The 21,805-nt window shown below is 40.9% G+C and overlaps 1 protein-coding gene across 3 annotated transcripts in view; it reads left to right on the forward strand.

Moving 5' to 3' along the window:
• Positions 1–20,451, forward strand: part of ABCG1 (ATP binding cassette subfamily G member 1) — a 58,762-nt gene extending 38,311 nt beyond the window's left edge. For all 3 annotated transcript variants that reach the window (XM_077342778.1, XM_077342777.1, XM_077342775.1), the window contains 10 exons: positions 649–794; positions 1,562–1,685; positions 4,064–4,178; positions 5,637–5,785; positions 7,585–7,686; positions 8,322–8,490; positions 9,801–9,901; positions 11,586–11,744; positions 12,689–12,807; positions 14,573–20,451. In XM_077342778.1, coding sequence (XP_077198893.1) covers positions 649–794; positions 1,562–1,685; positions 4,064–4,178; positions 5,637–5,785; positions 7,585–7,686; positions 8,322–8,490; positions 9,801–9,901; positions 11,586–11,744; positions 12,689–12,807; positions 14,573–14,798 — 1,410 coding nt within the window. In that variant the 3' untranslated portion in view covers positions 14,799–20,451. The remainder of the gene's footprint in view (positions 1–648; positions 795–1,561; positions 1,686–4,063; positions 4,179–5,636; positions 5,786–7,584; positions 7,687–8,321; positions 8,491–9,800; positions 9,902–11,585; positions 11,745–12,688; positions 12,808–14,572) is intronic.
• The last annotated feature ends 1,354 nt before the right edge of the window (positions 20,452–21,805 follow it).

Below are 21,805 nucleotides of genomic sequence, written 5' to 3' on the forward strand. Positions count from 1 at the left end.
CCCAATTGAAACGGAAAGTGTTCTGCACTGGATTGGGGAAGCTCTGCGGGGAGAGGAGCCAAGTGCAGCAAGAATCTCTTTCTTTTCCTGAACAAAGGGGTGGAAGAGGATTGGAGACAGTAGAGGAGGGGGGATAAATCCAAGAGGCAAATCTCTGCTGAGAGAAGTTAGGGCTCCTGGAGCACAGTCACTTTAAGACAACCGGGAACCAGGAAGTCTTTGAACTGATTCCCTGGCCAATCAGGGAAGACTGCTTTGCTACCAGGCATGGAGAAGGAAGTTAATTAACAAAAAGCAGGAAACTGCACATTTACTGATGCCAATTTTTCAAATATCGAGGGTTATATCCACTTCTGGATATAAAATTTAAAGCACCCAAACTCAAAATAGAAATTGAATTCAATGTAGACGGCAGGGATTTATTTGGACTGGGAGTGGGTAAAAAGCCCTGTGCAGACTGGACCCTGGATAGCCCAAGCAAGTCGGATCCCATCAACCCTTGGAAGGGAGACCTCCAGTGAATACCAGAGTCGTGGCACGAGGGCAGGCAATGGCAAATCTAAATAAATAAATAATCTTAGACTCTGTGTTCTGTAAATCAAATATGGGTAGCAGTTGTGGAATATTCTGCGTTCTTCATCTGTTCAGGTAAGGGAGATCTTGACAGCTCTGGGCTTGTTGCCATGCGCCAATACTAGAACCGGGAGTCTTTCAGGAGGCCAGAGGAAGCGTCTTGCCATCGCTTTGGAACTTGTGAACAACCCACCAGTCATGTTTTTTGATGAACCTACCAGGTAACTATGATTCTAAAATAAGCATGGATTACTCCTTTTTACTTTACATTACATTAGATAATGTATTGTTCCTGGTTGGCACCTAAAATACCTGAAAATTTGGCCTATGTGAATAGTATACCTTCCTAAGAACATGGGTTGTTTTTCATGATCCTATCCTAATTCTAACTCAGATTTTGTGGGTGTACACATATGTATGTGGATTTGACACTGAAGTGGAATGTTAATTAAGGTCTTCAGCTCAGTACACATAATTATGAAGACTGTAATGCCTGATACCTTTGGTGCTGATATACTATGGCAGTGAGAGAGACACACCATATATTACATATATTGTTTGGCTCCTTAACAGTTAACCTTGATCAGCACACTCAAAGTTTTATCATAGTCAGAAGGGATTGTGAAAATGTTCTGCCACCCTCTACAAAGGGCTCTAATTTGACTTCAGTTTATCAGAAAGCTGAAGTCCACAGCCATACATTTTCTAAAATTTATGCATAAGGCAGTTAAACTCCTGTAAAAAGTGATCAGACCTACTATTAGCAAATGTGTAAGGTGGAGAACAGCTGAAGAAAAGGTAGAAAACATATTTGAGATGCGAGAAATAGTTCAGGCATAATGGAATATAGCAAGAACAACCTTGCTTGCCACTCAAACCCCAGTGAAATTGCACATCTCCTGTTCTTTTCAAGTGAAATTAGGAAGTCATTCCAAGTGCCTGTTAGGATGTGGAAGCACTAGCTTGATGCAAAATTCTTTCTTCTCAGTGGCCTGGACAGTGCATCCTGCTTTCAAGTGGTATCTCTACTGAAGGCTTTAGCCCAGGGCGGCCGCTCTGTCATCTGCACTATACATCAGCCCAGTGCCAAACTTTTTGAACTCTTTGATCAGGTACCATTATGAATCTGTTTCCTCCCCTTTCTCGTGCTTGTCCTTCCTAGGCTACAAACTTTTATTGGAAGTCTTAGTTAATAATCAAAATATATTTTTTTGCCCTTTCCACCCTTCCTGCCTAAACTTCCTGTTTTAAAATGCTGGATGTGCTTTAAGCTTCTCAGATGGACTTTCCACATTACATGTTGGTGGACATCCTTCTAAGACACCAGAATCAAATAATGGGAAACTGGAAAAAAATGGAAATTATTTTCTGAAAGATTTATAAACACAGGGCTGTAGTCCCATTAAATTCTGGGGGATTTATTTCAGAGAATGCAGGAATAGGATTCAACATATACTATTTTCATAAAGATGGCAGACTGAGTACTTTGGATCTCCAGAGTTTGAAAGTCATTACTGCAATTTTGCTATCAGCTGTCTTGGAGCCCTTTACATCTGCCATTTTCTTCACATGATTTTGCTGTTTTGCACACCACTTGTTCAAAATGGTGTGAATGTCAAAAATCTTCTGCATGGCAATCTTACATGTGATGAAAAATTGTTGGTTCAGATATTTAGAATTTTTTCCTGTATGATGCCCTTTATCAGTGTTAGGGATGAATTTGTGTGGAGAAACTACCGTTTGAATAGATACCTGCCAAATGTGATTTAGAGGATTATAGTAGTAAAAGCAGCCCCACAGGGCCTGCAATAGGGAGCTCTTCCACCAGGCATTTGGTTGAGACTGAGCAATGCCAGCAGCATCTATAGGGCCCCGCCCCTTTTCTCCCAGAAATCCACTCATGCATTCTGCCCCTGGACCTGTTTGCACTATTACAGTCTGTTACTTCTGTTATAGTTATTAATGTTAATTATTGTTGTTGTTGTCATAGTTATTTATATGTTATGGAAAAACTAAGTTCCATGTATTGATTTTTACGTTCCATGTAAACCACCCTGAGCCTCAGGGGAGGATGGTATAAAAATAAATAAATAAACAAACAAATAAATAAATATCTGCCACAATTATAGAAATGTCTTAATAAGGATTGCCAGCTTCCATGTGGAGTCTGGAGATCTTCTGGAATTACAGTTGAACTGCAGACTACAGTTGAACTGCAGTTCCCCTGGAGAAAATACTTTGGGGGGATATCATGACATCCTACCCTGCTGAGGTCCTTTTCCACCTCCAGAAGCCAGAGATTGCGATCTAATTCACACAGGCCCCAGTTGTAATCCTGCAAGCAAAGGGTCCCATTTAAAGTTCTTCTGTTGCCTGATAAAAAGTTACTTCTACAGACAGACTAACATGGATACCCACCTTTTACTATTACAATTTTATTAGAAAATCTCTAGACCGCCCCTATCAGCACTGCAATCTCGGGGCGGTTTACAGCATTGTTGAAATACACAAATAGTTAAAATCTTTAAAACAGTCAAATAAATAATTGAATCTATCAGCAGACAATTGGTGATATCTCCGTATAGTTCTTTGTTTGGGATAGGCAGGAGCTGTTAAACTGCAGGAGAAGTCCATTATTGTTTGTGTATTTCTTTGTCCCATCTGGCTTCAAGCCCAGTGGAAGTGCTCTGTCTTACAGCCTTAAGGAACTGTGTAAGTTCCATTAGGGTCTTGATGTTCTCTGGGAGCTCATTCCACCAGGCAGGGACCAGCCAGATCTCTTTGGGGATGGGGTTAGTTGTTGCAGAGTGAAATGCCCTCTGGGAAGCATATACAGATAGGCTGTCCCTTATATATGCAGGGTAACAACCAAAACCTTGAAGTGTATGGCCCTAAAGGTAACAACCAAAACATTGATCTTTTCTCAGGGGGTATTATTAAAAAGCCCTGACCTGAATAGCCGAGGCTAGTCTGATCTCCTCAGATCTTCAGAGTTAAGCAGGGTTGACCCTAATTAATATTTAGATGGGAGACCACCAAAGAATATCAGGGTCACTAGACAGAGGCAGGAAATGGCAAACTACCTCTGAACATCTCTTGCCATTAGTAAACTGCAACTTGATGGCAATAAATAAATAGATAGATAGATAGATAGATAGATAGATAGATAGATAGATAGATAGATAGATAGATAGATAGATAGATAGATAGATAGATAGATAGATAGATAGATAGATAGATAGATAGATAGATAGATAAATAAATAAAAATTGACCTACTTTTGGAACCATTGATGGCTACAAATCACCACAGTTTCATGATCAATGGATGTCCTATGAGTTTAATTGTATTTCAGTGTTCTCTGATTGCACATCTTAGCAAGTGGGTTAACTAATTTTCCCCTCAGTCTGAGCAATGAATAGCAAAAGTAATCAATGCTATACTGCCTAATTCTGTAACCAGCCTGAAGCAATCTTTTTCTTTCTCTCAGCTCTATGTTTTGAGCCAAGGGCAGTGCATTTACCGTGGGAAGGTTTTAAACCTCGTTCCATACTTGAGAGATTTGGGTTTAAGTTGTCCGACCTATCACAATCCAGCAGATTTTGGTAAGCAAAATTGTGGAGTTCCTCCTCTTATAAAAAAGCTTTGCGTTTGTGCAGTTTTTTTGTTAATGTATGCCATCTAGTGGTAGATAGGGTTATCAAACCCTGTCACAAGTTAGAATTACAAAAGTTGACTCCAATGACACCTTTAAGACCAACAAAGATTTATTAAAGGCATGAGGTTTCATGTGTACGCACATGTTCACATCTTGAATAGTTCACATCTTGAATAAATCTTTGTTGGTCTTACAGGTGCCATTGGTCTCAAATTTTGTTGTGCTGCTTCAGACCAACATGGTTACCCACTTGAATCTAACAAGTTAGAATTGATTGTTGCTTTCCCACTCACAGAACGGTAATGGGGAAAGAAGCTGTATTTGCTGATTCCCCCCCCCCCCCATAACTTGGGCAAAATCCCTTTCTTTCTTCTGCCTGGTCTGCTGTGTATTGCTGGCAAATTTCCTAATTCAGAAGCAGTAGGCAGCTAGTCAATTTAAATTGTTCCAGCAAGAGCTTTCTCTGTTACCCCTTGGCACAGAATTGGCTTTCACAGTAGCAAAGAGGGCACAATCAACATGTAGAAGAGAAGAGCAGGAGTTTGCCCCTCGACTTCCTGTTTCTCTTCAGAAGACATGGAAGCATTGTTTTCTGCATTGTTTTCAGGTTACAGATCATGCACTTGACCCTTTGAAAAAGTACAACTTATACAGAGAGGCTGGGGAAGGGGCCTGGCATTGTAATTGTCCCCTTCCACACACACACAAACACACATGTTGACTGTATTTTGTTTGCTGTCCTTTCCATATGGCTAATGTAAGTGTAACAGATGCTATCTTCTTCCTCCTCTATTTTTTCTAGTTTTTCCATGAGTGCAACAGTGTTGCACTGACAGAGTACTTGCAGGGATGCATTCCATAATTATACCTGCTGAAGCAATTCCAAGAAATACTTATTACTTCAGTGTAGTAAAATTATACTGTGTAGCTTCATTCTTTCGTGTGAACACGCATTTCCCATTCACCAATTTACAGTGCAATAGAAGCTGTATCTAAATTAGCCTAGAGCTTTTTTGGCACAATTGATGTGGACAAGTGCTCACTACCTCAGAGGCATGTTATCCTCAGGTGGTAGGAGTATGGATGGAGGTAGGAAGACAGATCAGCACATGAGCTCAGAAAAGCCAAAAATTGTGTAATCACTGTCCCATTTCTATGTGAGCCCAAATATATACTAAGTGTACTCGTGTACTGAAATTGTTCGTTTGAGCTCCTCCTAGCAGTGTGACAGCTTTGCTTTCCATTCCATGGTCTTCTGATACCACTGTTTGTAAATTTTTGTTCACTGTATACATGTGTGCTTCTGGCTAAGAATAATGCTTTCTGCATCAGGTATTGGGTATTTCATGAACACTTCACCTAAAGGTAGACTGAATAGTTAGTTCCCTTCTTCTTGTTTTTTCAGTGATGGAGGTTGCCTCTGGTGAATATGGAGACCAGAACAACCGGCTAGTAAGAGCAGTCCAGGATGGAATGTGTGATGCAGATTACAAGAGAGACTCTGGAGGAGAAAGTGAACTTAATCCCTTCTTGTGGCACAGACCGTCTGAGGAGGTAATTCATATGAAAATGATTACTGAAACGGGAAGGAAATTGGTAATAATAAAATGAGCCAGGGTCCCCTAGATCAGGGATAGTCAAACTGTGGTCCTCCAGATGTCCATGGACTACAATTCCTATGAGCCCCTGCCAGCATTTGCTCATGGGAATTATGGGAATTGTAGTCCATGGACATCTGGAGGACCACAGGTTGACTACCCCTGTCCTAGATAGCTTCTCCTGGGATGATGTTACTGAAGTCAGCTTGCCATTTAAGAATAAATTCTGTATCAATGTTGGTGACAAGGACACAGGTAACCAAGACTTAGCAGGGGTGGGGGATCATTTCAGATTGTCATCCCCCCTAGTCTGACAGGTCCATTGGTACTACAGAATTTTTCTGCTAATATGGTCAGCTGATACCCTGATTAACCATTGGGATGAGCAAATGAGGTTGCCAGATTGGTGTAGGTTCATGTTCTGCAATTCCACACTACCAATGTGTGTATAAACCTGACTAAGGTCAAGACTGCTATGCACAGAGAGACCTCCTCTTAGGGCTGCCAGCTTCAAAGTGAGGCACTAAACCTACACCAAAGCATGAGCTAGCGCTCTTTCTACTACACCTCCCTCACGGGGAGTCTGTTATGGGGAGAGGAAGGGAATTGGAAACTGCTTTGAGATACCTGAGGCCTGTTGGGTGATTTAGCCCATTCCCAGTCCTTTCAGACCTCTCACAGCCCCACGTCCCTCACAGGTTGTCTGTTGTGGGGAGATGAAGGGAAAAGGTGTTTGTAAACCGCTTTGAGACTCCTTTTAGTAGTAAACAGCAGGCTACAAAAATCCAGCTCTTCTTCTAAGGGGCAACAGTGAAAGAAGCATGGCACTTAACATTATATCAACAGTATACAAAAATGGAGACAGAAGGAGCAGGGCAGATACCTGTGTACTGTGACTACCCCATGTGTATTAGGGCAGGGGGACATTTTGGTGTCTGTGGCCTAATTCACACAAGAAGTGAAATGACATTGAATGCAGAAATGGGAGGAATTGGTTGCCATGTCATCTCCCTCTAAGAAGAGTCTCCAGTCTGATTTTCCCTTCACATATCTGAAGACATGGCTCTGGAAAGCTCTTCTGTAACCACTATGCCACAATTCCCAAAGGTCAGTCCTCTCCCACACTCAACGAACATTCCGAACCACAGGTTCTTGACACCCATCTCTCCACACCCATGCCCTCATTTGTCACTACACCACCACAACCCCCCAGACAACAAACATATTCAACCTCATGCCCTTACAGACTGGACAACTCTTCCCAGTGTCTTCCCAGTGTCAAGCTCTCTCTTCCCCTTCCTCTTCCCAGTGTCTTCCCCTTCCTCTTCCCACTGCCAAGCTCTCTCTATCTTAATCACTCGCTTCCTTTCTACCTCCATCTCTCTTTGGTATCTCCCCCCTGCTAGCGCCCGTTGTATCAGCTACAATGGGCTTTAATTCTAGTTATGTATATATATTTAAAAAATACTTAGACCATGCAATGAAGATGAATGTTTACAACATTCAATGCTCATGTCAAATGCTCACTCCAGATTTCACCTCACAACTAGGAATGTGATAATTTTGTCATGTTTAGACTAAGCATGAGACAGAAGAGAAACTGAAGTGAAGAATTACTGACTGTCCCATTCAGTTTGTGGCTCAACTTGGACATGAAAAGCCCGTTGTTTCAGAAATCCACATGCATCAATATATTAATTACAGCTACTTGAAAAACAGAATATTCTACATTTTACGTTTTGTTTATTTCCTCAGGATTCATCATCTACAGAAGGTTGTCACAGTTTCTCAGCCAGCTGCCTTACTCAGTTTTGCATCCTATTTAAAAGAACTTTTCTCACCATAATGAGGGATTCGGTAAGATTATTTTAAAATACTGAAAACAACAACAATAATGGTCTATTGTAGTTACCCATTATCAAACATAGAACCCCAATATCTGTATGTTTTGCATAGAAACAGGCAGAACAAGAATTCTGTTTGTTTACATCAGATAATATCAGAGTGCCACTGTTAATAGATTACCCACTGCTTTGGGTAATCAGAAGACTTGAGCCTGAGCCTCTGGGGAGGGTGGCATATAAATATAATAAATAAATAGATGGATGGATGGATGGATGGATGGATGGATGGATGGATGGTTGGTAACAAGTAGAGCCCCTGCCCTGATAACTCAGCAATCCAAAACGTTACTTCTAAAGTCTATATTTAGGACAAATTAGATCTATATAACTATTTTCTTTGAAAATTTAGCAGATTGGAAAATTGTGGCACTTTTCTTTGCAGTGGTCCATTTAATTAGTAGCAGTAAGTAGAATAAGCCTTTCAGGGAAGCCTAGTATGAAGCCACATGTCTGTGTACAAATGTTCTCTTTTAAAAGTCAGATTTTGCCACACAGATGATAAGCCTGTATCTAGACAATATAGACAGTTTGCTATACTTACTAGACTCCAAAGATCTCATAACAAATGTACTTTTACCTGACATTCAGGTCCTGACACATCTACGGATCATGTCACACATTGGAATTGGACTCCTCATAGGACTGCTGTATTTGGGTATTGGAAATGAAGCAAAGAAAGTTCTGAGCAATTCCGGCTTCCTCTTTTTTTCCATGTTGTTTCTTATGTTTGCTGCTCTCATGCCAACAGTGCTTACATGTGAGTAATGCCAACACTTGATATCATTTATAAGCTATTTTCTAAGTGACATGAAGCAAACTGTCCTAAAACATAATAACTCACAGGGTGCAATATCCTTGACTTTGCCAACTAATTTAGTTCATCTGGGTTTGAAATTGGATGAACTGATAAGCATTGTAGTGGGTTTTTTAAATCACCTTTTAAAGAAGATTCACCAATATAGTGTCATTTTTCAAAGTCTACCTGTTGGTCTACACTAGAAAGAATTGACCTTTTCAGCCCTTTGTGGTTCCCTGTTTTCCAATTCTGCTAGAACATTGATAGAGCCAGTCACAAGATTCTTGAGGTCATGGAACACTTGGCCATGTGTCTTGTGGGAATCATTTTGTTTAATAATTTATGTGATTTATGTAATTTAGAGCTTGCTGTTCAAAGTTATATAACTGGAAGCAGCAGATACATGTAAGTTCATTCCCCAGCAGAGTTTTATAGGTGGGTGGTAGAGAAGCAATGAATTGATATGGTGAGGCAATAAATGATGAAATTCTAGGCAGCATCCATGCAGAGAGAAGCCTGTGGGATATTTAAGATTTAGCCATTGAAGACACAATGACTTCAGTGGAAGATGCAGAAAGTCCACTAATCCTGAGGCAGTACAGCAGCCTTCTAAATATGGGTTCAGATGGCAGCAGCTTAGGCATAGGAAGAGATGGACGATCCACACTTACTCAGGTAACCCAGTGACTAAATGTAGTGAACCTGGAGAGTCTGAATTTCTGTTTCCTAGGGTTACTAGTCCCCTGATAGGACAGGGGATCCCTTGTCCCCATTGGCACTTCCTACTTCTGTTCTAAGTCAATTTTTTTTTTTAAATGGCTGTTGCATGATGGCATGACATCATTTCTGGGAAAACACAGAAGTGATGTCACACACCTCTAGGAGTTGGCCAAAACACTACAAGAAAACCTCAGAATTGTTGGCGATTTCTCGAAAGGATTGTTGTCTTTTTATGTTTTCCCTAAAGAGATGTCACACTGCTTGGCCCTCCCATGGCCCTGCTCCCTATCTTCTACTGGTTGTCAGGCCAGGCAACCCTACTGCATCCTTTCAGAGAAATCTGCAGGGGAAAGCCACTTCATGTAGCCCTGAGTCTTGAAAGCCTGGATTAAATGTCTTTTGCTTGATGAATGCAACAGAGAAGCAGTTCCTAGGGCCTCTAGAGTACAAAGGCGAACACACAGTTCTCAGCAGAGAGATATCAGTAACAATATTATGAGGAATTAGAATCAGTTTGACCATTCATTTATTCATTTATTTGTTTGACATAGTTCCCCTGGAGATGGGTGTATTTCTTAGAGAACATCTGAATTATTGGTATAGTCTGAAGGCCTACTACTTAGCAAAAACAATGGCTGATGTCCCTTTTCAGGTAAGCATTTTGTATTCTACACAGTATTTTGCATGACGACAAGGCAGATAACAATTCTTCCTGAATGCATTATTCTTATGCATAATAGAAATCAGTGAAGAACACATAGTATGTGAAATATAATACAATCACGAATTACATTAGCTGTATGTATAATAGACATTTTCCAACATCATCTCTTTTTGTTTGTTTGTTTGTTTTTAAATTTATATACCACTGCTCCCTAACAGGTCTCACAGCAGTTTACATGATAAAACATAAAAATACAATAAAATCCCATAATTTACCCAGTTAAACAGTAAAACGATAAGAACGACAACAGGCGGCAGTGGTCACATCCTCTATAGACAATTCTAACCCCATCTTGTTCAACCAGAGGCCATGCCATCCCTCCAGTGAGGGATGCTCTTGAAGCCTCAAAATCCCACTGTTAATCATGCCAAAAAAACAGAAGACTGAGAGGAGGCATAAGAGAGACAGAGGGCAGTGGGAGTAACTATGCGGATGGATCAGCTGGTTCAGTTCCCAGTGGTTCCCATTGACTTTTATGGGATAAAATTTGAGTTGTTGCACCATTTGGGAGGGGATGAAGATCAATCTTTCATTGCAGACTATAAATCAGGAGCAGGGCTAATTTTAGTTTGCTAGCAGCCCGGAGTGAACTCTTGCCATTTTTTCCTGCATAAGTGACTGGTTGCTAATGGGTAGCAACTGACAGCAGCAATGCAGAGCATTAAAAATATGCTCAACCCTGACAATACATATCCTGATCTTCACTAAAACCCATTATGCACGGGGGGAATAACGCACATTCGGGGTGGAGTGGCGGCGACTAAAATCACCAATAACGCACGGTGCCGGCTGCAACCGACTGCAGCTTCGGTGCATGCCACCGAAAAGCGCGTTAGCGAAACACGGAAGAAAGCGCAGCTTCCGGGTGACCGGGGCGCAACCAGAAGCGGCGCCGGGATCGCCGTGTGCATAATCGGTTACTCTGGGTTTTGCCGCCGTCGCGCCCCGCCCGGTGTGCTTCACATTTTCCAAGTTACCCGAAATCGCCGTTTCCGGGGCCATGCATAATGGGCCTAACAGAAACCCTGATAAATCAATTGTGTATGTATGTACAGAATATAGAGAGGCACTTTTCAACCCTCTAGAATTCTGTGCATAGACTAGTCTTTCCCCCACAATCAGTTTAACCAACCATTCTCAACATCATGCAGAATATGGCTGAGAAGCATAGCTGTGTATATGCCTTCCCAAGACCCCTCCCCTTCTCACCCTCCCCTAAGGGCCATCACTGGCTGTCAAGAAACCTCAGGGTTTCACAAAACCCTGGTTTAGAAAGCCGGAGTTTAATTGTAATCATGACAAGCATTTCACATTTATTGAAAATACTGCTGATACCTACTCTTCTATTGTGGTCTCTCTCTTTTTGTTTACAAATTAGGTAATATAATAATGGTAAGTGCTAATCAGGATGATGTTAGAGGAGTCTGAGAACTGTACTGACTTTGATACAAATAATACATTGCCTAATAATGGTTTTGGGCATAGGTGCAGAATTAGTAGAAGCAGTCTAGCAGGAAGCTCTGTCCCATTACTGAAATAAAATAAAACCTCGTATTGCAGTTTTGATGTCCATAATGATGCATTAATTGAAAAGTGCTTGTTTTTCCCACAGGTTATGTTTCCTGTAGCTTATTGTAGCATTGTATACTGGATGACAGCACAACCATCCGACGCTCTGCGATTTGTCCTGTTTGCAGCATTGGGGACAATGACATCACTAGTGGCTCAGTCTTTGGGACTTTTGATTGGTGCAGCTTCCACCTCACTCCAGGTAGTGCCCTGTTTTAAAGAATGCAGCCCCCTGCTCCTTTTTGCAGTCATTGCATATACATTTGCTTTCTGAGCTTTAACATGCTGGAAGAATCTGTCAAGATTTGAAAAGGTTGAGAGGCCAACCCTGAACTCGTCGAAGGACCCAGATATAGGAAACTCCTCAATCTAACTAAGGTCGTGAGCCCTAGACTCCTCATCCTTTCCTGATAGGAAAGGAACTCCAACCCCCTAATCATCTTGGTTGCCCTCCTCTGTACTTTCCCAACTCCGCAATGTCATTTTTAAGCTAATGACCAGAATTGTACACAGTATTCCAAATGAGGCATCTTAATATCTACAAATAGGAAGAGTATACTTTGCACCAGTCTCCCACTTCTAGCCTAGCATATATTGCAGAGTTGTTGGGAAGATAAAATGGGGAACGGGTTGGAGAGCTATACACTGCCCTATGTTCTTCTTTGAGAATAAACATGTGACCTGTAGATCAGCACCACTCAAAAGGCCTGCAGGAACACAATGAGGTTAGGGCAAATATAGTGGATAGGCAAAGCAAGAACCAGTATGCAGTAACTGATTCAGTAGGAGGGAGAGTGGAGATTTTATACTGTACTTCTAGAGTTTGCAAGCTGATCACACTGCTTTAGTGTGGCTTTGGGGCTGAGCACACTGTGCTTCTGAAAAAAGGTAGACATGTTCGTGTTGGTTAAGTTCTAATAATAATGCAGTTGCAAGGAGGTACAAATTGCACAGTAACCATCAGCTTGTGGTGCAGTCTTAAAAGCAGAAGATACTATTTGTTTTTTGCTGAATATTTTCTAAGTAAGGTCTAATTGGACGTGCTGTAAAAACAAACGCAAAAAGCCTTTAAGCAGGGATAATGCTGACAAATTATAAGACATTTTTCTGCTACTAGTGTATTTGTTTTCTATTTGTTTTTCTTAGGTAGCAACATTTGTAGGTCCTGTGACAGCGATCCCAGTTCTCCTCTTCTCAGGATTCTTTGTCAGCTTTGATACCATTCCAGCATACCTCCAGTGGATGTCTTATATTTCATATGTCAGGTATATTCCAACAATACCTGATGCTTATTCATCTGTGCTTGTACTTTTTGTCATTTATCATTTATAATCATTTTGTCATTTATAATAGTGGAAGAAGTTTTCAGACAAGAAATATACACATGTGGCAAGGAGTCTTGACGAAGGGAGTTAACCTAAGCCAGCCATGTAAAGCGGCATGGGGAGGAAGTTCTTTTTGCAGTTCAGTGCAGGAAATAAGGACAGCACCAGAAAATGTTGTTGTTTTTTAAAAAGTCCTATGAGCAGAAAACTTTGCAAACACAATGGCACCTTTGACTGGCTGTTTCTAAGCCACATGAAGGAAAGTTTGAGAACAATTTGTTGTTACAGAGATTATATATGTATGAGCCAGTTTGATTCAATAGATGTCATATAATGCATGGGACTTAAAAACCATAGTTCAAAGCTCAGTCCAGCACAGATTCTCTCTGAGAGCCCTTGAATATATAAGTTACCCTCAACCTGTATTCTATCTGTAAAATGGAAATTTTAGCTAGTTGCATGCAGAATGTCCCAAGTTCAGTCCCTGAAACCTCCGGAAACAAGGCTGGGACACACCCATCTCTGCCTGACACCCAGGAGAAATAATAATGCCCCAATGTGCAGAGTTTTGACCTGAATTCCTCGCCTGTTCCCTCCAACATGTGATTGGCAGTCTGTAAACTCTACCAAGTGTTTCTGTGCAGTGGGGTTTTTTTGGGGAGGGGGAAGGTATTAAGTACCAGCTTGCCTATGGAAGCCTACTTTTGCATATGAATAACATCTGTACACCGCCCGTGGCGCCGTGGGCGCCACGGACTAAATAAATGGTTAAGGGGCCTTGAGGAGGGCTCTGTCCGTGATGAGGAAGGGTCCGAATTGGACCCTTCCTCACGACAGACAATCGGAGGGACCAATTGGCAGGCGCGAAGCGCCTGCCGATTGGTCCCTCCGATTCCCAGCCCCAGCAACTGCGAGCCGCGCTCAGCGCGGCTCGCAGTTGCTCCCGGCCTGACGTGGTGAGAGGCGCGAAGCGTCTCTCACCGCGTCAGGCCGGCCCCAAGGAAGCCCCCGCCGCAAACACAACACAAGACTCCAGCCGCCGAGAAGCTGCAGAACAAAAAGAAACACCCCCGGAGGAGCCTTTCGCCGCTAGCGCGACGAGAGGCAGCAGAAAAAAAAACCCCTGTAGGAGCTCCAAGCCGCCGCGCCCACGAGAGGCAGCAGAAAAAAAAAAACCCTGTAGGAGCCTTTCGCAGATCCAAGCAGCAGAAAAAAAAACCCTGAAGGAGCCTTTCCCAGCTCCAAGCAGCAGGAAAAAAAACCCCTGTAGGAGCTCCAAGCCGGCACGCCCACGAGAGCTAGCAGAAAAAAAAAACCCTGCAGGAGCCTTTCACAGCTCCAAGCAGCAGAAAAAAAAACCCTGTAGGAGCCTTTCGCAGATCCAAGCAGCAGAAAACAAAACCCTGTAGGAGCCTTTCCCAGCTCCAAGCAGCAGAAAAAAAAAACCCTGTAGGAGCCTTTCGCAGCTCCACGCAGCAGGAAAAAAAAGCACCTCCTGGTGTCCCCTGGGTCCTAGCGCCCATTGCATTCCTGGTTGCAATGGGCTTTCTTGCTAGTCTTATATAATTTGACACCTAGTAAGATTTATTTAGAGTCCTCATTGATGTTACTATAATTAACATTCCCTAACATGAAAACAGCAATGAATTCAAGATCTATCGTATATACCCTGGTCTGTTTTGACTTTGCATCCTTCTCTCTCCAGATATGGGTTTGAGGGTGTTATTCTTTCCATCTATGGGTTGGATCGTGAAGATCTCCACTGCGATGAAGAAATTTGCCACTTTCAAAAATCAAAGGATATCCTTCGAGAGCTGGATGTAGAAAATGCAAAACTTTACCTGGATTTCATTGTGCTTGGCATTTTCTTCATAGCCCTGCGCCTTGTTGCCTACTTTGTCCTCAGATACAAAATCCGAGCAGAGAGGTAGGAAGAAAAGACAGCTATCGAACCCCTAGGGAGAACTCTATTCATGCAGTTGTGGACTGTATTTATTGCCTGACAGTGGCAGGCATGTTTCCAGATTTCAGTCACAAATGGTTTTGTGATCTAGCCTGTAGAAAACCATATAATATTGGATTAGTGGATGCCTAGTTATGGTAATCAGTTCAGTTGGGTTAGGTCATCTTTTTGTTGTACTGCCTGTCTTTATCTAGGAAGAAGAACTAGAAGGGAATTTTAAAGTGCTGTTTTGAATCTGCAAAAGTGTGAGAATTGATCACAGGAACTTTCTTTCATGAAAACTGTTTCTTGGAAGGTAGTTGTAGTCCTGGCAGCCTAGTAGAGAATGGCTGGGGATTGTTCATCTCTCTTCTGTCAACAACCAAGTGGAAATGTGAAGAATGTAAGATCATCTCTTCCTTTTGCACCCAGACTTTATCACTGCAAGTTTCCTGTGTTTTCTGCAAGTTTCTTCCCCTTACTTGAAATCCTCCATGAAAGCAGAAATCCACAAATCGTCAAACTAACAAAACAATTTTTAATGAATGTTTTTTTAAAAAATGAATGCAGGTAATTTGGTTCTTCTGTACATGCAAAGCTCTGGAGCTTTAGTCTTATGAGCTGGTCTCATACAGTCAAAATTGTAATATTAAAATAAAATGACAAATTCCTGGTAAGTGCTATAGAGGAATTCCAGAGCATGGAAAAGATCTCTATGAGTTGTTTGTAAAGAATTCCTTATGTCAACATCCTTCAGTTTTCTTGTGATAATTGAAATATTTCATTGTCTAAATTAGCTACCTCCCATGAATGTAGAAGCTAAGCATTCCTGTTCTGCAAAACAGAATCATATTTCAAATCACATTTGAATGTTTTGAAGAATATTTTTAAGCACAGTCAGTGGTTGAGTGTTAAGAATGTTTATGGGAAAAAAATTAAAAAGTATCCAGAATGTCTCTGCAGTTATCCCTAGTTTTTTGAAGGGAGGGGTCAAGGTCAGCTCCACATGACAAAATTGAAGCAATCCAGTTTTCTACCAGTCCTTTAACATTTGTTTTGCTCTTAAAAGATTTATACTGGCTGCAATCTAGCAAAAGGTTAGATGGCCTTAAGCACAGTGAAACTAAACCATGTTAGCATGCCTGTATTGGTCTAAAGAATAATTTAGATTTACATTTGGCTTTCCTTCCATCTCAAGTTAATATCATAATATCATGTTGACTAACGAAAAGAGACTACATTTCAATTTCAGCAAATAGTGCCTCTTTATATTTTGGCAGAATTTGGTATGGTTTGTGGCTTTACAAAGTTATCTAAATGAGAGAGTTCCCCATGTTATATGTGAATGCACTGACTTGATAAAGATCTGAAAGTCTCATCGAGCTCAATGCCTTCAGATTGGTTGATGCTGACGTGCAGTTTTGTGTGGGTGACCCACTAAAAGCTAGAACAGGCTATTTTAGGCACCCTGGTGAGATGTGTGTTAATTCTCCCCCCCCTCCCCGCATGACTTTTCTTTTCTAATTGATAAGATTCAAGGTGAGTCACCCATTCTAGAGAGGTTCCTGTTATGTTCAAATATAGTTAGTATTGTTTTGTGAAATTCTTTATACTGATGGGGATAATTTAGTATAATTTGGTTTTTAGAAAAAAGAGGATACTGATCTGCACTTCTAAGGATTCATATACAGGCTCCAGGAACACTTATTGACTCATTTTTTGAAAATAAACAGCAATCTGTCTTGACAATGTATCCTTATGTCCTTGTACTCCGAACCCTTTGTACATGATGTTCTCATGAAGCTAATTACCCAAAGGAGATGGATTTCATCATATCTGTTTTTCCTGAGTCGATAAATAAATTTATTTTTCCCATTTGGCTCAATAAATTACAAACACCTTCAGCTTTCAAGAGTTTTAAAATATTCCAACTTGACCATTGTGTAGCTATTCCCAGCGCTGTCAAAAGCATGTAATATAATGCTAGTAACTTGTTAGCCTTTCCTGTGTTTCCATTTATCATCTGTAAAATGGGAGTTGTAAACTACTAGTTGATTACTGGAACACATAAAGGGGCATCAGTGGTATTTAAGAATAACTCTTCCATCTCATCTGCCTCATGAGGAACCTTCTACAATATAAAGAAATTCGGTTTGGGAAACTTTAGTTTCTAGCATCTCAAACTTTTATTTAACAGATTAAACAGGGAATTAGAGAAATTGCTACATAGTCTCTCCTCTTTCCCTGTTTTCTTCTCATCTTCCACCCACCAGCCAACCTACCTAAAACATATTTGATGAGATCTGCTCACCTTTAGTGAGATTCTCAAGTCAATTATCATTTAAGTAACAGAGTAGCAATTGAAATGAATAGAGCTAGTCACCTAAATAATTTTCTTGAATTGTTAAATTCTTTACCCTTCTATTGTGATTTGGCTGAGACTCAGAGGAAAAGTACATTGAGTTTTAGTAAATATCCAAGGCTGTATTTCCCATCTCCATCCTTCAGTGGCCCTGATACGTTGTAAGCTGCCCTGAGCCCTTGAGGAAGGGCAGCATATACATTGAAAAATAAATAAATTTCAATGAAAAATAATCTTTTCATAATTTCACTAGTAAACTGTAGAGTCCATACTACATCAGGAACATAAAAGCACAATTCCATATAGAAAAAAGCTTTCCATTGAACAAATTATCTTTGCAAACAAATATGGAATTTGTATGTATAATTTTCTCTTTTGGAAGCAACTCCAGGCATTTGTTGTAAGCACTGCAATCCTATGGCCATCGATTTCAGCTCTACATGGGTTGTATTTCCAGATCAGACAACACTGTTTTTTTTTTTCATTTCCCTTCCAAAAACAAGGTGGAATGACCAATTTCTACTCTAATACTATAGATTCTCCACAGTTATTTGTTGGTAGCCCTTGTGTTTAAAGCCACAAAAGTAAAGTAGTTATTTATAACCACAGATAAGCTGGTGGGAATTCAGGTTTTGACTGGCACAACACATTGTAAAAGGTTTGTCAGAAGCAGATACTATTTCTCTTTAAAAGTCCCATTAAGGAACATATGTAATAGTAGTATGCAAGCCGAAGCACACTTCTAGTCTTGCTGCCTAAGAATGAGATGTCATAGTCTATGTCTACTGAAATGGAATTTTTGTTTTAGGGAGCCCATCAGAGTCAGCCTAGTGTAGTGGTTAAGTGTGGCAGACTCTAATCTAGAGAACTGTGGATGGTTCCCAAGTCTTCCACATGAAATCTTCCGGATGACCTTGAACCAGTTACAGTTCGCAAGGTGACTGTCGTGCGGAGAGGAAGGAAACTATAAGTTGCTTTAAGACTCTTTAGAGTAGAGAAAATCAGGGTATATAAACCAGCTCTTCTGATTATTTTCTGGATAAAATGCCAACTGTCTACATACACATTGGTATCTGCATCCATAGCTGATTTTTCAACACAAGGCAAATCAAACAAATTTAGTAACAGCAGTTTTCATTCATAGCTTCAATGCCTCCTTGCAGCGGTGATAAAATGAGATCATAGTCCTGCACTCATTGTACATTTAAGATTACATTGATCAATCTGGTACCTAGTAGTTCAGGACAGCATTTCTGTTCCCTCCCCCCTGCCCCCCCAATTACTTTCGGAACTGATATAATCTGATGTTTTATGCTATGGCACATTCTATTGTATTTTTAATCTATATTAAGTAACAGCAGTTTTCATTCATGGCTTCAATGCCTCCTTGCAGCTGTGATAAAATGATTGTATATGCTTTACAGAATCCCACTGTTTGGTACTTGAACCATATGTATATATATCAGCATGACTGGAGGCTCAGGTCTGTGATTATAGCTCCTATTTAATCTTGAAAAATGTATATAGCTGAATATTAAATATGTAAAACTTGCTCTGAAGAATCTGTTCTAGAAAAGCGCCTGGCTGGATATCTAGTGCGATGGAATAATAATAGTATTTGCATTGGTGCTTTCCACTTCAGCAGTGAAACTTGACCTATAGGGAATCAAAAACTTCTAGCTGTGAAGTCACCGTGTCTGACGTATGTCTGTTTTTCTTTTCCCTATTATTTATTCAACAGTCATTTTCTTTTTCCATTGCTGGAAATTGTTCTTGGGTAGAAAGAGTAGATAATGCATTTTGGATAATCTGCCAATGGAACTGTTGACAAATGTGACCCCCATGTCAGTGGCTGTGACACTCTCTCAGTGCCATCCTAGGTGAGCTACTCCAGTGGTCTTAGCCTTCCAGAATCAGTGCAACTTTGCATAGGACTGCACTGTTGCTCACATAAATACTCGTAGCACAAGTTAGTGGCTTTGGTGCTGTATCAGTCGTTCTGAGTAAAGGGCATGAATCTTCACAAGTCAAGCATTTCAGGTCCTACTGATTTCAAAGGGAAAGGAGTTAAGCATTATAATCTCTGAGAGATAATAAATATGTTCCTGATACCAAGGACCTTCCTGGAAGGTTTGAAAGAGGCAGTGGTGTGGCCTCTGCTGACGAAACCATCACTAGATCCATATAGGCCCCGACAACTAACACCCAGTTTTGAGATCAGGGCCTGATGGAGCTATTGCAATTCCTCAGGGCCTGTAAAATGGCACTCTTCCACCAGACCTATGGTTGAGGCCAGGGCTGTTCAATACCATGTGGGCCTCCCTCCGCTCCTCTTTGTTAGGTGCTGATAGTTAGCTGTTAATTTTAGCAATTCCATGCTGTTTTTATTGTTTTATCTTGTTGTAAACAGCCCCAAGCCTATTTGCAGAGAGGGGCGATATACAAATTAATAAACAAATAAATACATTGTAGCTATTGAAGGAAAAATATCATCCATGCATCTTTCACCCTTTTTATGAGTATGCTGATGTTTTAAAAGTCGAGAAGACTCCCTCCTCCACACTTTAAAAAAGAAAGCCAGACAATCTGTTTTAAGCATTTGTGGTGTCGTTTTTTAAAAAAATGGGACATGATCCACTGTATGTGAGGTGCAACGTGACAGTATTGCTGACAGGTTTGTCTTTGTAACCTTGTTTCTAATTATTTGGTCAATACTGCCTCTTGGTTGTGGTGAACTCTTGCCCTTAAATCTTATTTAGTTATTTAAGATATTTGTGTATATGTGTTGTGTTTTTAATTTAAAACAAAAAGCAAAAGTCAATGCAAGTGATCTGTTAAAAAAAAATCAGCGTGCTGAAGTGTGCATACACTGTTTATCAACTAGCTTGTCTCTTTTGGAGGTGTAATGCACACAGCATTACTTTGGATTCCTGTTGGTTTTGCTGTTGTAGAGACTGCTGCTTGTTGCACGCTGTAATATATTGCACTGTTGTAGATATATGTAAACATTGTCATTTTTCCAGGTGGCTCAGTGATCTTTTGTAGTTCAGACAATGTAACTAATTGAACTACACGTACCTAATAAGATTTAGAATGTTGGGCATTCTAAATTCTACACTTTACACAGACTAACATTAAAATCTTTGTATATTTCTGTATAGTTAATTCCTATAGGATATTTGTATGTGCATTATTTTCCAAATTAGATCTCTCATTTTCTGAAAATGGGAATCACATAATAATGAAACAGAAAGAATAAAGTATTGCTATTTTCAGACAACTACCTTTGTCCTGGTTCTGTTTTAAAGCTAAGCAGATACAACAGCTGCTCAGAACTTTTCAGCTCCAGAAATTGACACACACAAACACACACAAACACACAAGTCATTTTCTCCCCCCCCCGCCCCCTCTTGATCTGGTCCACTCCCCTTTCATGTTTTCTCTTTAACCTCCTATCTGTCTGTTTCTCTCTCCTTATTCACTCAACAAACCTCTAAACAAAAAGTATCTGGCTGGCTGTTACACAGTCCACTTTCTACAGTGTGTGTGGGGGGGGGGGGGCTGTTTCCTAAACCATGTATAGGGGTTGGGGTTGTACGTGTACAATTATTTCTGTAAAACAAACCCAGCCACTTCCCCCTCGTGATTAATGACCTCAGAAGTGTGCATGCCCACAAAAGCTTATGTCTTGAATAGAACTTTGTGCCACTGGACACAAACTCTGTTCTACCTCAGTAGTAATCCTGACTGGTCCACAGAGAATTATACAAATATCATGTAAAGAGGGATGGGTGTTGCAGATGTGAGGGAAGAGTATCTTAAATACAGCCCTCTAGTGCTAAATATGCAAACTTAAATGGACTCCGGGGAATGGTAGAGGACAGTAAGACCTGGAGGATCATTGTCCATGGGGTTGCGATGGGTCGGACACGACTTCGCACCTAACAACAACAACAAGTGCTAAATAACTTGTGGAATGAACTAAACCACACTTTAAGAAACTTCTGGTGTAGTCAGTTTCACAGGTGGGTAAAGGGGAAGTGAATGACAGAATATTCTTCAAACTTGATGTCTCCCCTTCCTAAAGCTGACTTTTCTAAATAAAAGCCCTAGTCTGGATGTTTGAAATGCTATGCAAACTCTCATGCTCATTCTAGGGCTGCACTCATCCCCTACTTGGGCTCACATCCTGTTTGCTGGTTGTGAACAGAGACCAGGCTGTTTGATTGTTGGTCCAGCAGTTCTTTGATCGGTTCATAGGCATTCTGCAGCACACCTCACTGTATTCTCAGCATGGAATGGTGGTTAAGAGCAATGGACTCTAATCTGGAGGGCCAGGTTTGATTTCCCAGTCCTTCCCATGCAGCCAGCAGGATGACTTTGAATCAGTCACAGCTCTCTTAGGGCTGTTCTTGCCAAGCAGTTCTGTTAGAGCTCTCAGCACCATTGACCTACCACAGGGTGTCTGTTGTGGGGAGAGGAAGGGAAAGGTGGTTGTATGCATTCTGGAATGCCTTCAAGTCATGAAAAGGGTATTTAAAAAAAAAAAACCTATCGGCTTTCTGACCACGCAGCACAGTTAGCTTTTTATGCTTGTGCATTCTAACACAGCCCAATGGAATGCTGTTGACAGC

The sequence above is a fragment of the Paroedura picta genome, chromosome 6 (assembly GCF_049243985.1).
Source record: "Paroedura picta isolate Pp20150507F chromosome 6, Ppicta_v3.0, whole genome shotgun sequence".
In the NCBI taxonomy this organism is placed as follows: domain Eukaryota; kingdom Metazoa; phylum Chordata; class Lepidosauria; order Squamata; family Gekkonidae; genus Paroedura; species Paroedura picta.